The sequence below is a fragment of the Cynoglossus semilaevis genome, chromosome 9 (assembly GCF_000523025.1).
Source record: "Cynoglossus semilaevis isolate Cse_v1.0 chromosome 9, Cse_v1.0, whole genome shotgun sequence".
In the NCBI taxonomy this organism is placed as follows: Eukaryota; Metazoa; Chordata; class Actinopteri; order Pleuronectiformes; family Cynoglossidae; genus Cynoglossus; species Cynoglossus semilaevis.
This window is the reverse complement of record NC_024315.1, coordinates 17,617,099-17,627,625: the sequence shown is the minus strand read 5'-3', so window position 1 is coordinate 17,627,625 and position 10,527 is coordinate 17,617,099. Positions and strand designations below refer to the sequence as shown.

Here is a 10,527-nt window from a genome sequence, read left to right as displayed (position 1 = left end):
ATTTGGTAGGAGACGAAGACAGAATGTCAGCTAAATGTCAATTTTCAATCCTGTTCTGTCAGAAGCAGGAGTGTGATGGAATGTCTGGAGGTCTGACTATAGCAGCAGTTTTACAGATGAGAAATCACAGTCAAGTTAGCTTTGGTTTTCAAACTGTTTAGTTGAATGACTTCAGACTCAGGATTTCTTTTAGGAAACATTTCTGAAGGAGAAAAGTGTTGAATTTGATGTCCGTTTCACTTGATCATGATTCTACAAACCTTTTTCTCACACACAAGTCAACACGTAGATTATAGAGATTAAAGTCTTACTAACCTTGGTGGTTTTTCTATTGCACTATCCTACTGTGGCTTTGTCTGCCAAAATGAGAAATGTATCTGTTTTTAAAACGAGAGAAAATGAACAAATAATAAAAACCTGTTTGTTCAGAAAACAATCAATAAATACAGTTTATCAGATTAATAGTCTGGTTTAGGAGATTCTCAAAGTCAAATTCTTTTTTTCCACTGTAATCCTGCTGGTTCATCTGCAGACAAAGTCATAAAACTCTCTTCACTGTTTCTGCGCCACGTTGCTGCCATGGTTTACTCAGACTGGATGAATGGACACATTGTTACACCTCCATCCAAACACCCTGAGTCCCAGGGCAGGGGGGGGGGTTGACCACGTTTGTTGGTGTGTGTGTGTGTGTGTGTTAGGCCTGCGAAGATAAATCAATAAATCTATTGATTGCACAATAAATGAAGTCGGCCTCAATGAACTGACATGTGCACGGGTATTTGTTTTCCTCGTTTGGAGTGGAGTGACTGACTTAATGTGTGTTGGCATATATAAATATATATATATATATACACGTGTGTATATGTATATATATTTATCTATGTATATATATGTTTAAATATATATACATATATAAATATATATAAATATATGTACATGTATTTATTAGGGGTACACTCAGTGGCCAGTCTGTAACCAGGGGCATTCAGGTACCATCGGAAATGTAATAATTGTTAAAACACTCAAAAGAAATGTATTTCATTGCATTCGAAAAGTGCATTCAATGCTATGATATATCATCATTCCATCAGTGGTTAATTTGGTCTCAAAGTAGTGTTGACAATATTATTGTTTATCAGTAATCATTTGTGGGACAATACATCAATAAATCAGCAATATTTGTCATCATTGCAGACCTATTCATGGGTCTGAACGCAGCTCTGTGTCAGAGGAATGTTTTCCTGCCCTTCCTCAGCCACTGAGCAAACAGCTGATATGTTGTTTGCTCAAAACAAAATACCGGGAGCACAGGTCCAGTCCTTGGAGGACAGGAAGTCAAACAGACACACAGCCCCATGGCAGTGTACCGTCTTAAACCCAACTCTGACTCCAACCATAGCAGTGCATTTTAACCAAGGACCTCACTGGACCTCTCTGATGCAGCTCACTCAGCAGATTTTAAACATTTGATACTCCAGTTTACATAATATACATCACATAAAATCCCCCATAGTCCTCGAGGATCTGTCGACTGATTATTCAGTTTTCTCTCCCTCCTGTTCAGATGCTAATCCCGTCATCAAGGAGAGCTTGGCTAAGCAGCTGCTCCGCAGCAAGAGGCAGAAACCAGGTCATCCTGATGAGCCAATGAGGGTAAGGTTCACCCAGAAGAGCACAGATACAGCTGCACAGACTGGAGACCAGGCTTGTGACAAAATATAGATTCAGGTATTGACGGACCCACTGTTCTGCCCCTGTCTCTGACCGTCTCCCTGTCTGTGCAGGAGCACATGCTCCACATGCAGGCTCTGGATCAGAGGGCCCAGGAGACCAACATGGAGAACTGGATGAATCCTCACTGTCCACCTCGCTGCGACAGGAACCATGGACATCCTGTTTGAGGACCACGTCTATGATGTACGTTCATCTCTTTAAAAAATGACTTCAGTATCAAACTTTAGAGATATAGAAGATAAACACCTCTGCCTGAGTCAGTTTCTACAGCGCCCCCGTTTTTACGTCAAGTAAAACTGTAACTTTCTTTTTTATCTTCTCAGAAAAGGACCAGACAACACCGACTACAGACAGAACCAGTGGAAACTCCGTGGACGAAGGGAGAGACGTCGTTTATCTACCTGCGTCCTCTGTGACGCTGAATAAATAAAAATGTCATTTATATCATTTACATCCAATAGGTGGCAGTATAACCAGACTATCACATTATTTACCTACGCCTTGTATTTTCCATGTGAAGAATAAAGGAACCAAAATGAAAAGCACGACTGACATTCATTCACAGGTTTAGACAGAGAGGAGAGGATCATGATCTGATCATAGGAGACAAACTCTGAACAAAATGGGTTTAGATTAAAACCTAGACACGTAAGGATTAAGAATCAAAACAGTCGTTCACCATATTGTGCTTTTTCAATGCTCCTGATTTCCACAAGGCGGCAGCAAATTTAAATTAAAAAAAGTCTGCACTTACGTCACTAAAGCTTCGTCGACGCAGTCTCTCCATGTTCTCTACTCTCTGATTATTTTATCTTTGTTGTCTTACTTTATCCATTACTTTATCCATTTACGACAATCCCAGAGGTTGAACCACTGTCGCCCATGCTAACCACAGCTAACTACCTTGTTCCCTGACGTGGCCCAAGTTCTTCGTCTGTTTGTTATGGGTTCTCACTGCAGAACATTACGTACGATGGTTACTAAACCTCGCGCACGCGCACGCGCACACACACAGAGTCGGGTCGTTTAAATCTGCAAATCCATCGGACACACTTTTTTTGGTGTCAATCACAGGACACAGATGAGTGATTGATTAGCCATGCCTCGCTGACGATCAAGATGCATTTAGGGACCTTTCGCAAAAAAAGTTAACAGAGATAACAGTCAAGGGCTTTATAACGAAATAATTTGATATACTTTAAAACGAATAAACCTTTTTTCTACCTATTTTCTTCTGCGCATGCGTTGGTTCGAAAGTTATATGTTTAGATTTGTGTACATGTGTATTTTGGATCTCTCTTTTCATCTGTTTATTTTCAAACGTTTTTTTCCTCGTTGTATTTCTGTGGGTTTTTTTCCCTTCTTCTTTGGATCTGTCGGGAGAGTTTTCTGTGGATTCCTTCCAAAACCCCAGGATCCACTTTACTACCAGAGAATGTGAATGATAGGTTGATTTGAGACTTTTAAACTGACCATAAAGCTGAGAATGTGAGGGTGAATGAGAGCCTCTGTTGGTTGACCCTGAGATGAACTGCTGACCTGACAGTCACCCACTGAAGTCAGCTGGAACTGACTCCAGTCTTCCTGGGACCGTTAGCAGGACAAGAGTGAATTCTGTGTTTATATTTGTACCCAGGTGTAATTCCAGTGACCAGAGTTAAGGTCATCTCTCAGGTTGAATGAAAACATCTTAGTTAGTCTCTGGTGAGGCCTGAAATCGAACATATGTTTAGAAATGATTAGTGAAATCCTCTGGGCATGTTTCAAGTAAACTCATTAAAACCCCCCACAAATAATTACGTCATTGTTTCTAAGAAAACAATTCTTAATTTATTTATTTACCATAAAGAGTACATTTTGTATAGGTTTGTCCATAGACTTATTTTCATACCACATGAGACATAATTCATTTTGTCATTTCAATGCAATTTGGCAGATCAGACAGAAAACCACGGAACAATCAGTTAAGAAAAAAATAACGACGAAGGCCAGTGACGTCAGACCGAGTGACGCGGACGCAGTTAATGAGCTTCAGAAGTTTCTGTGCTCACATTGGATGATCATTAGGCCATAAATAAAAGCAGGGAGTTCAGGGCCCTCGGTCTATGGCCTAGTGGTTCTCCGACTTACTGTCGGTCTGTCGGGATCTGACCAGTCACCGCAGCTGATCCTCCTGCAGACAGAGGCCTGGTTAGACGGAGTAAACCCGGGGATGAGTCTGACGTCATCCTGGTGATGATTCAACTCTATATTTGTTTTGTCAACGCTATGGAAAATTAACTCATTGTGTTTTTGGCAAAAATAGTCGAATTAATATATAGTTAATGAATAATTTCCTGATTATATCTTTGAATAAATGAATGACGGAACTTGAGTCGTCAGCTTTCATGCGGTTTCACTTCACAATCTTTTTTAGTTATAATTTTATAAAACACCCGGTCCTTTTTTCGTTTTGTGAGATCTTTAATAATAATAATAATAAAAAACAGGTCGTTTTTCCACTCAAACAAAATCTAAAAGTTTCATCATATTTGATGGGGTGAAAAATTAAATATTCCTTCTATGTCTATTGCGCCATCGGACTTGTACGTAAAACACTCATTCAGCGCCTGTAGAAATGTAAGTTAAAGTGAACAGGGGTTTAAAAACACCACTTCCGGTTCTACTACAATTTACTTCGGATTTTTTATTCAGTTAACAATTTTGTTGCGACCTCCGACGAAGGGAAATAATTGGAACACTATCATTAGACTTACTCAGGCCTTAAACAGGACTCGTTAACGTCTGTGTCGGACAGTGATGACGTTTATACACGTACACTGTCACTGTTATACAAAGCGTTAACGCACCATTTCAACAGTTAAATTTGATTTCTGACGTCAACGCTTCGTTTTTCCTTTTACATTTAGGGTTCATACATTAAAGTGAAAATTAGATCATTTTATTATTATTATTTATCTTATTTTTCCCCTCACCCAATTTAGGGGAAAGGCCTCTTCCACTAGAAGCGCTTATAAAACGGCCTGATCTGGTCTGTATGTTTGATAATTAGTAAATATAATATTGACGGCCACAGTAAAACACAGCAGTGTCCATTAAGGTAATCTAAACGAAACGAAGTTAAGGCTTTTTTTACGGAACGTTCTTACCGACTTGGTCATGAATCATTCTGTTAAATGTGTTGCCAGGATAAAAAAAAAAAAAACATCAATGAAGGGAATCAATCTAACTGTAACTGCGGCAACAAACAGAAAAACAAATCAACACATTTTTAAATGACAAAACTTTAGGTATTTATTGAGAAACAGTGTCAAAAAGGGAAACCTGACACCAGCCGTATATTATTGTTTGTCTTTACATCAGTGATGCGTGAATATTTAATATATACTTATAATGAAATTAGTAGTTTATATAGAGTGACCAGGGAGGAGTTTCTTATTAAAGAGAGTGAATGTTTCTGAGTGAATTAAACTTAGTTAGAAATGTTAGAGACTTTTCACAAAACAAGAACAGAAACAAAAAAAAAAGTTATTTCTTAATACTTTTACATTCAAAGTGCTTGAGCTATCTTTTAATTAAATATACATTTCTAAAAAAAAATAAACAGGGCATTTTAAGTTCATCAAATTGTTTAGATCTTTTTTAATGGGTAGAAATTGGATTTAAAATCCAGAATTCAAAATGTTATAAAATAACGGACATAAATTCACTCCAAACATTGAGTGAATATATATATATATATATATATATATATATATATATATATATAAAAAATACCCAAATTGAGTTGTGTTTGCAGAGAGTACACGACAGGAAGTAACGCTTGTGGCTGCTGCAAAACAAACACTTGGAAAACGTTTGGTGGATTCATTAAATAGGTGGCCAGCTTTATCATATATACATATGCACATTATGTCATTTGCCTTTATATATATATATATGTGTGTGTGTATATATATATATATATATATATATATATATAAAATACATACATACAAAAACGACTGTGTCTTTTAGACACCAGTGACTGCTGCAGTGACAGAAAACAAAGATGTAACAAAAGAACAATCAACAGAACAATCATCTCTTTTCTTTAAAGAACCCTTTAGATGTGCTGCTCTCCTTGATGGTGACCGTCAGGAAGTTGGCGGTCACATCCGTCACCAGGACCTTCTCGGCGCTGCCCAGAGTCGGCCTCCATGACACTTTGTCCATGTCATCGTCCAGTCTGGTTGGAGACGGCCTGTCCAGGAAGTAGGGCTTCTCCATGAGAGGAAGCTGGGCTGGGCGTCTCTGGCTGGGAATCATTTTGGACTTGTTCTTGAAGTGAGTGGGCATCAGGTAGGTGCAGGCCTCCTTAGTCCTGTGAGAGTCCAGGTCTGTCCTGTGTGGATGTGGCCTGGGGTCCGAGTAGTGGTGCTGGTCACGGTGGTGCTGATGTTGTTGTTGTTGTTGTTGTTGTTGTTGTTGTTGTTGATGGTGGTGATGATGGTGGTGGTGGTGATGTTTGCGGCTGTGAGCGTGGTTCTCAGGATGTCTGTGAACTGCCTTGAACAACCTAATCTCCTCCAGCTCCTGGTACTTGGCCAGTTTGTGAGGACTGTGACTCTCCTGCTCCTCCGCCCTCCTCTTCTGAGGCTCAGAGACTGGCAGGGTGGAGATGCTGCTGCAGACGTTGTCCTTGAAGCGAGGCTTAGGCTTCGGCCCTCTTTTTTTGGGTATGTGCACAAGTCCACCTGTGCTGGTTTGCTGAGGTTCCTGGTGCTCAATGCTGCTGAGTTCTAGTTGTCTGACGCATATGCTCTCTCCACGGTTGACCGTACTGGGTGGGTAGATGGTGGGAACGACGGCTCGGAGGCCCTCTCTTGCTCTGGGTGTGACCACGGCATCGGGGGTTTGGTAGGAGATGGGCCTCCCTCGAATTGACTCGTTCCGGAACTCATAGGACCTGAGCTTGTCTTTAGCCTGGGCCTAAAAATGTACAAATAGATTACATATAAAACATGTTGTTTTTTTCCTAAAGTTTATTTTAAAAGTGATTTATTTTCTAATTCAAAGTTGAAAAATCTCAGCCAGTTCTTTTCCTCCCTCTGTGGTCCTCCCTGTCAGTGGTTTTAGGTTTGGATTTATGAAAGGTTGGTAATTATTGATTAGTTTAGAATCACATTGTGTTTGTGTTGTTTTCACTTTGTATTATTTTCTTTTCAGTTTTGTAAGAAAACTACAGTTTGAAAAAACTGAAAAACCAGGAGCTGGAGGCCCACGAAGAAGATTAGAAAATAAACAAAAGACTGGGCAAATTAAAACAAAATAAGCACTAAACCGTCTGATAAACAAATAAAAACAAGTGCATGTTATATAATTAGACATGAAGCTTAAAGTTAACCAATGTAGCTAAATGATGACAGTATAGATTTTTTTTTTAATTGCTGAAAATGTGGCACAAGAGAACATAAATTAAACTGAATGCTGTTCCTGTTTTAATGTAGGCTGGAATAAAACAGTGATGAAAAAGAGAACAAAATGGAAGTTCAGCATTTATAAAGATGAATTCATTAAACTTTCTTAGGAAATGTCAACAGGGTTAAACAGCTACTGTCAGATTCTTGTTCAGAACGGGAAACAACTCAGAGAAGGTGAGAAAGAGTGGAGTGACGGTGAAGGCCGACAGACTTTTAACAACAGCCACAGGAAGACACAGAAGGCTCCTGTCAGGCCTCTGGATTTATGAGAGACATTCCACAGCCTTGTTCGAAACATTCTGGTATTTAACCTGACTGCTGTTCTCAGATTATCAACCTGATAATCTCTAAAAAAAAACCCATCAGGGCCTTGTTACATTTATAACAAGACTCTGAGATTAATTATCAACTAATTAACTCGAACTACTGCCCCTGAGAGGTTTTTGACCAAACTATAAGAACCAAGAAAATAATGATCACCACTCTGAACAAACAGCTGCTAATGGGTCACTTCTCCTCCTTATCATATAATGTGAGTCATTAAGGACCTAGTGAAATACACAGGGAGGTGACAAATGTCAATGACGACCACAGAATGAATGTGTTGGGAAACGAACATGTGAGGAAAATGATTAAAAGTTAAAAGAAACCCCAACAAACTCCTTTTTAAATTATGTTGAATTATGACATCCCCCACATATACATCTGGTGTCTCCTTTTTACACAGACCAATAATTGAGAACAAAATGATCAGCTGTGGCAAACAGTCAAAGACAGAAGGTGTGTTCGTGTGCTTTTTACTGCTCCGTTTTTCTGGTCGTAAAATTTAAACTTGTGACCCCGATTCCATTTTTATTCCCACAGGAAAGTAAAGTGGTAAAGGGTTGGGGTGGGAGTGAGAGAGAAGACCACAGTTCACTTTGTTAATTTCATGCATTTTATGTCTAATTAAAGCATAAAAGTGGTCCACTACCAGATGACATTTTTTGGTTCCATTTGCATTTAAAGACTGCCTCTGTTCAAACCTCCTACAAACCTCATTTCCTGTTGAAACCAAGGTGAATACTGAGTTCCATTATTCTCCTTAATGGCCATCAGTAACTTGAATTAAAGTCAAATCTGTTTGAAAACTGACTGACTGGAGAGTAAAACAAGGGACCATAACCCAAACCATTAACAGAAGCTGTTTTCTCTGTGGTGCATTCACCCTCAATGTCAAAAAGTCAGAGTCCTGAAATCCATGGGCAATTTTATAAAGTTTGAGTGCTTTTAGCAGCAATTTTAGCATTTTTTCTTAATTTTTGTAGGTTCAAATTTTTGTTTTGTGGAACCAAATGAAAAGTACAAACCAACATGTTTGTACCTCATAGGTAAACCAAGTTATGTAAAATAGAGTATGTGCTAGGAAAACAAAAAAAGCTATTTTTAACATGCCAATCAATTAGAATATTTAATCCCTTTAATATTTAAAGATATTTAAATTATATATTTTTTCTGTTAACATCAGGTGCTCGTGCAGGAGAAATTAGTGCAGGCTTTATTTATAATTTTATGACAATATTTTGAAACATGTTCATTAGTCATTTATAATTATCAGTTTATTTTTGTGATTTTTGTTTATAAAATACAGTAATAAATCGTCCGAAAATGGTGTGACCCGATCAATAACGGCATTTGTCTCTATCGAAGAGGACCATAATAATCATCTCTGCATTTGAAATGCAGCGTCTTCAGCATGCTGATGGATTATTCCATTTACCTTGAGCAGGAAGGTCTTGGGTTTAGGTCCCCTCTTCTTTGGTCCGTAAAGCTCCCGCTCCCGCTCCCTGTGTAAGGAGCACACTCCCATTTTAACGGTTGTCACAGAGCAAAGTGCACATACTTACTGTCACACACGCGCGCACACGGGCACATATACATATATAAACTAACAATCACATACATCAGTGAACATATGGTGAACATCTCACCTCTGCTCAAAAGCAACAAACAGCCGTTGGTCCAGAATATTCTCCTCGGGCTCCCAGGTGCTGTATCTGCGGGTTTGAAACACGCACTTACTCACACGCGCGCATCCACAGAAATAGCAGCAGTCTGTTTGTGTGGGCTACATGTGCAGTGTACTGTACATGGCTGCGTTAGCCTGCGAGCTAATCTCTCCATCGTGCTGTTTTCCTAATTATTTACATACGTACATAACGAGACAGTTATGTGTTTAATTCACTAGCTCCCGCAGAGCTAACGGCTCACTGTGTCGGTCTAAATGACAGAGGATTTTCTGCGGGAAAAAAAAACAAAGTGCCACTTACTTGGGGGACCAGCCCTTCCATTTCACAAGGTACTCAATGCGACCCTGCGTGCAATCAGAAACAAACAGAAAGCACTTGTGTGTTAGCACCAAGGGCAACACTGAGGCTCTTACACAGATACTGCAGTGCATTCAAATCATAACTACCACCCCCGAGTATGCGTGGCTAACAAACCCACCTTCCTTATCCTGCGTTTAATAATGGACTCAGCGGCGAACACTCGCTCCCCGACGGCGGACAGCTCCATGTTTACTCCAGTGCTTCTACCGTTAGCAGGCAGAGCTAACAGAAGCTAACAGCAGCACAGTGTTAGCAGCTTAGCAGTGCAGATATTTTTCCTCCTCCGCTCACCGCCGTTCTGGATTCCCGACAGACCATAATACTCTAGAACAGAGTAGACGTCACGGACATTTTTTTTAACAGTGTTGCTAGGAAACGGCAGTCGGTGGAACCTTGAGACGTACACTGATTGGTTTAGACGCTGTTCCGCGTGTCCTGGTTCATAATAGGACAGGGCGGGGCCTAAAAGGGGCAGCAAGCGCTTTCGTCGCCCGGCTAATAAAGCACTATAAATAATAAATTAAAACAAATAAACTAAAAATACTAAACTAAAAAAAAAAAATTAACCAGATATAAAAACGACAACACGTTTTTACCGTTATAAATATACAACAATAAGGCGTCAATTAAATATTTATTAAGTCGGTTAACTGTCCGGGTCATGTGTTCGGAAGAGGTTGGAATTGTTCGTTAGTGTCGACTTTTAATTTTAAAGATCAAAGTGAATCCAACCTAAAGACGGGTTAAGTTCTAAGATGAATGTTAAAAATATATACGGTTGTTTAAATTGTTATTGAAAACGATTAAATACCCATTGGCTGATGTTTTATTCGACGTTAAAATATTTGGCGTAGATCTAAAATATTGTTGTACGTATATTTTATGAAATTATACTTACTCAACCCTACTAATTTCTAGTTTTGTCTTTAACACTTAGTTTCTAAAGTCACTAATATCAGCGG

General features: G+C 39.2%; 2 protein-coding genes across 2 annotated transcripts in view; one reads left to right on the top strand and one right to left on the bottom strand.

Annotated features, from left to right (window-relative positions):
- The window catches only part of c9h17orf67 (chromosome 9 C17orf67 homolog), a 2,704-nt gene extending 425 nt beyond the window's left edge, over positions 1–2,279 (top strand). The window contains exons 2-4 of the mRNA XM_008317672.3: positions 1,565–1,653; positions 1,785–1,917; positions 2,058–2,279. Coding sequence (XP_008315894.1) covers positions 1,565–1,653; positions 1,785–1,901 — 206 coding nt within the window. The 3' untranslated portion in view covers positions 1,902–1,917; positions 2,058–2,279. The remainder of the gene's footprint in view (positions 1–1,564; positions 1,654–1,784; positions 1,918–2,057) is intronic.
- Positions 2,280–5,002: 2,723 nt separating this feature from the next.
- On the bottom strand, positions 5,003–10,247 carry cbx8b (chromobox homolog 8b). The gene is made up of 5 exons (XM_008317673.3): positions 9,684–10,247; positions 9,506–9,549; positions 9,167–9,232; positions 8,956–9,022; positions 5,003–6,705 (listed from the first exon to the last, which is right to left on the bottom strand). Exons 1-5 carry the CDS (start codon positions 9,750–9,752, stop codon positions 5,815–5,817), a joined length of 1,137 nt encoding a protein of 378 aa, XP_008315895.1. The 5' UTR covers positions 9,753–10,247; the 3' UTR covers positions 5,003–5,814.
- Between the last annotated feature and the right edge of the window lie 280 nt (positions 10,248–10,527).

Bases quoted from the DNA above. Each gene is read 5' to 3' on its own strand.
- cbx8b (XM_008317673.3), bottom strand. From the start codon at position 9,752: ATGGAGCTGTCCGCCGTCGGGGAGCGAGTGTTCGCCGCTGAGTCCATT. The intron at 9,023-9,166 runs GTGAGATGTTCA...CTCCTTACACAG, and splicing joins TTTGTTGCTTTTGAGCAGAG to GGAGCGGGAGCGGGAGCTTT. The intron at 6,706-8,955 runs GTAAATGGAATA...GTACATTTTTAG, and splicing joins CCAAGACCTTCCTGCTCAAG to GCCCAGGCTAAAGACAAGCT.